Source organism: Triticum urartu, unplaced genomic scaffold (genome assembly GCF_003073215.2).
Source record: "Triticum urartu cultivar G1812 unplaced genomic scaffold, Tu2.1 TuUngrouped_contig_5340, whole genome shotgun sequence".
NCBI classification, from domain to species: Eukaryota; Viridiplantae; Streptophyta; class Magnoliopsida; order Poales; family Poaceae; genus Triticum; species Triticum urartu.
The window spans coordinates 7,285-10,883 of record NW_024116009.1 but is presented as its reverse complement, the minus strand read 5'-3'; the positions used below and the strand labels follow the sequence as shown (position 1 = coordinate 10,883).

The 3,599-nt window shown below is 44.7% G+C and overlaps 1 protein-coding gene across 1 annotated transcript; it reads right to left on the bottom strand.

The window, feature by feature from the left end:
• Positions 1–383: 383 nt before the first annotated feature.
• On the bottom strand, positions 384–2,640 carry LOC125529101 (THO complex subunit 3-like). Its single transcript, XM_048693510.1, has 3 exons — positions 2,279–2,640; positions 1,553–1,648; positions 384–542 (listed from the first exon to the last, which is right to left on the bottom strand). The coding sequence occupies exons 1-3, from the start codon at positions 2,390–2,392 to the stop codon at positions 405–407; spliced, it is 348 nt and encodes a 115-aa protein (XP_048549467.1). The 5' UTR covers positions 2,393–2,640; the 3' UTR covers positions 384–404.
• Between the last annotated feature and the right edge of the window lie 959 nt (positions 2,641–3,599).

Here is a 3,599-nt window from a genome sequence, read left to right as displayed (position 1 = left end):
GGCGGGAGCCGGCAGGAGCCATGGTGGCTCTGGACGAAGAGGGGCGGGTGGCTGGCCGAGGAGACTAAGGGGGATTTCCTCTCTTTTTTTTCCTTTTTCATGGGATGGGACCACTTGTAAGTGACTTATTCATAGAGAGCTCATCTGCTTGTAAGGAGGGGCAAAAACGACCAGGAAACGTCGTGTAAACGGTCAAGCCCCTTTGACAGGATGAAAATGGCACGAAAGGGTATTTCTATAACGAGCCTTGAAGGAAAAGGTGCAGATTCGAGCAGCCTCAAGAATTAGGTGTATATCTGAGTAGTGGGTTAGAGTTAAGGGCAGAAATGTAAATGTCCCAAGTCATTAACAATGCGGGACTTGACTGACAGTTTTAGCACCTTGACCATCAAAGATGAAGTGTATTACTTACTTCGCGCATCCCAAAGGCGAATTGACTTGTCAGCAGCTGCAGTGGCAACTGTGTCAGGATGCTTTGGATCCCAGCATAACTGATCTACACTATCTGAGTGGCCTTTCAGTTCAATGTCTTTAACCTTGGACTGTGTATGATAAGAAGTGGTGTCAGCATTGTTTGCAGTCTGGAAGTTCCAATGAAACAAAATACCTACAAAAGAACTAAATGTTCATTCTTAAGCAAGTAAACCAATTTAGTGTAGCTAACAGTTCATCGATAAATGCATAACTTGTTCCAAGTAATACCACTGTATAGAATAAAATTCACTACTCACTGACTCATGTTAATAAACTATGGCCACAGTGTTCTACAAACTGTAAACAATAACGAATTTGATTACAAGAGGTAACTAAGGAACCGAACAGACATAACAGAAATCCTTAAATGTGTTAAGGTGGGGAAAGTGAATTTGGCAACTAGGTTCCACTACATCCCATATTCCTCTCTTCTCTTTTCCGAGTTTCCAAAAAATAATTCATGGATTTTGTCCAAGAATATGAATATTTACGAATTAGATTAAAAAGAGAAGACCCTTAAGTAACATAGCCATTAATTTGTCTCTTTTGTACATGTCACAATAAGTCATATTTGCTGATGAATTTTGGCAGGTCCACTGCGCACATGGCATAGAATATTTGCGCCAATGAATTATTGGACATTATTTAAAACTCAGAAAGTGGATTTTGAATAATGAGCATAGTGGCAACTATTGGCACAAAATCTGTTCTCGTTAAGGTGGCCCTATTGTGCACACAATCCTGCAAACAGGAATACAGAATGCCTGGTAAACTTCTGCAATTTCAAGATAATAGATAGCTTGGTAGATTGCGATCATCCAATTATACTGACCCATCTTTGGTACACTAAGGGCCAGCATGAGCATGCCAAAGCAAATGTGCATGCTACAATATATTGTTGCTAAGATCATAACTTGGTACTAGCATTCTATGAAATGTAAGAGGTTCCAAATTACATAGATTTCACAAAAGAAAAGGTATGAAAAATTGGAGTGCTTGACAACAAAAAAGGGTTATCTAACTCTGTAACAAGCAGGGTTATTCTTGTAGCAATTAGGAAACAAGGAGAGGAAGTTACATGGCCATGGGGATCAATGCTCCAGACACGGGCAGTATGATCTATAGAGCCTGAAGCAAGCTTTGTGCCTATGCAGTTCCATGCTACAGAGTGCACCTAATAAAATACAAAAGATCAGTGATCATACAAAAATCTGCATTGATAAGGAATACCAAGTAAAGGAAGAACAAAGAGCACAAAAGCAGCTAAAATTTTATGCGTAAGTATTTAGTAGTAGACTAGAAGGAAGGAGTTCTTTTTAGCAAAACAAACAACATAAAGCAACCAAATGATCCTCACAAATACAATTTTTTTTCTGAAAGGAAGATGGTTTCTCCCTCTTTTCCCAACAAACATACGAAACTAAATAAGCGCCTGACACGGAATTGGCTTTCTTTCTCAGCATGCTAACACCAATTTTCTTCATTATAATGGAAAAGAACCACTCGACAAAGAAAGTATGATCAGTATACTTTTCTCCAAAAAAGAAAAACTGGTGACCTAACAATTAGCTCGAATCGAAGTTTCCCCGCAACTTTGCTCCCCATGTAGAAAACGAAACCGGACGACCCAAATATTGGAACTTTCATATCCTATCCTCCTTTTAACTTGCGACGCTAGGGGTCGAGGGATTCACATCAAGGAAAGATCCGGCATTGGGTAATTTCGGACTTCTTTCTCGCGGGACTTTGGGTTTTAGGGGCGCAGAGGGAGAATTCCCGTGCAGAGTGGGGCATGGAGCAGTACCTTCTTCTTGTGGCTGTAGTATTCCCTGGAGACCAGGTTCTTGAATCTCGTCCCCGGCGCTGAGCTGCCGGGGGCGGCGGCGCCGCCTTTCTTGTCGTCTTCTCTCCCCTCCATTATTCTCTCTCTACACACCGCCGCCGCCGCGTGTGGTTGTGGGGAAGGGGAAATTTGCACCAGTAGGTGGGCTTTGTTTGGGCCCCTATGGGCTTCAGATACAAAGCCTTTGCTCGCACCTCGCAGCCAGAGTGGGGGAGTGGACAAGGAAAAATAGGAGAGAGAAGGGTGAAAAGCCGGCGAACTTGTAGCGGATCCCGGCAACCAGCGGCCGGACTTGTGGGGGAAAGAAGGCGGTCACCAGGACTTGTGAGCAGTCCGAGTCTTTGTCACCTTTTCTTCTCAAAGAAAAAGAAGTCTTATTACCTTGTCTCTATGTTTTTTACGGAAGAATTACCTTTTAGAGGTATATAAAAACTTTTTTATATAAAAAAGGGTAAAACCACATTATCTGCCATACCAAGCGACAGCCGGGCTCCTGAAATGCCATGTCCGGGGAACGATTCGGTCAGTGACCGGTCACAAAAACGTAATTCAGATGGGCTTCTCAAACGGGCTTTATACGTCCGGGCTGACCGACGCCTCTCATATCCAACCCAAATTTAGAGCGGATATTAGGAGGCCAAACGCGCATGGGCGCGTCCGCCACTTCGGGCTGACGTGTGAGATCCATATGGACACCCGTAATTACCCGGCGGTCCGGCGAAAATGCCGCCCTAACGTGCCGCTTGATGGGCCAAATCTGGTTATTTAAATTGGACGGCGACCCCCAAAACCCTAGCCACATTCTCATTTTCTCTCCCCTTTGTGCCGCCACCCACCACATCTACTCGCAAATCATCGTTCGGATGTAGCTCTGGCCTAGCAGGGGATCACCGTGTAAGCGATGCCCACTTCGGAGCCCCGGTTCTCCTGGAGCAAATTCGGGCTCAGCACGCCGCTCAGATTGCAGCCGACCTGCCTCCGGATTTCTCATGTTTTCCCATGTGTTCATGTTTTTCCTCAAGTCCACCTCCAATTAGTGAAAATTGGGACACCCATTGACTTGCCCCGTATCAAGAGTCAAGGATACAACCACGACCAAGATCGATCTCGCACCTGTGACAAAAAAAAGGAGTGACCTCCGACAAAGCAGTCCTACGTCAGTTAGGCGACCATCACCATCCATTGATCCATCATCTGACCACGTCAGGTTCAACTAGAAGTGGGCGACATCAGTAGAAGATCCCAGAGACCTATCGAGGATGCGACAAGGAGACTGCAAGTA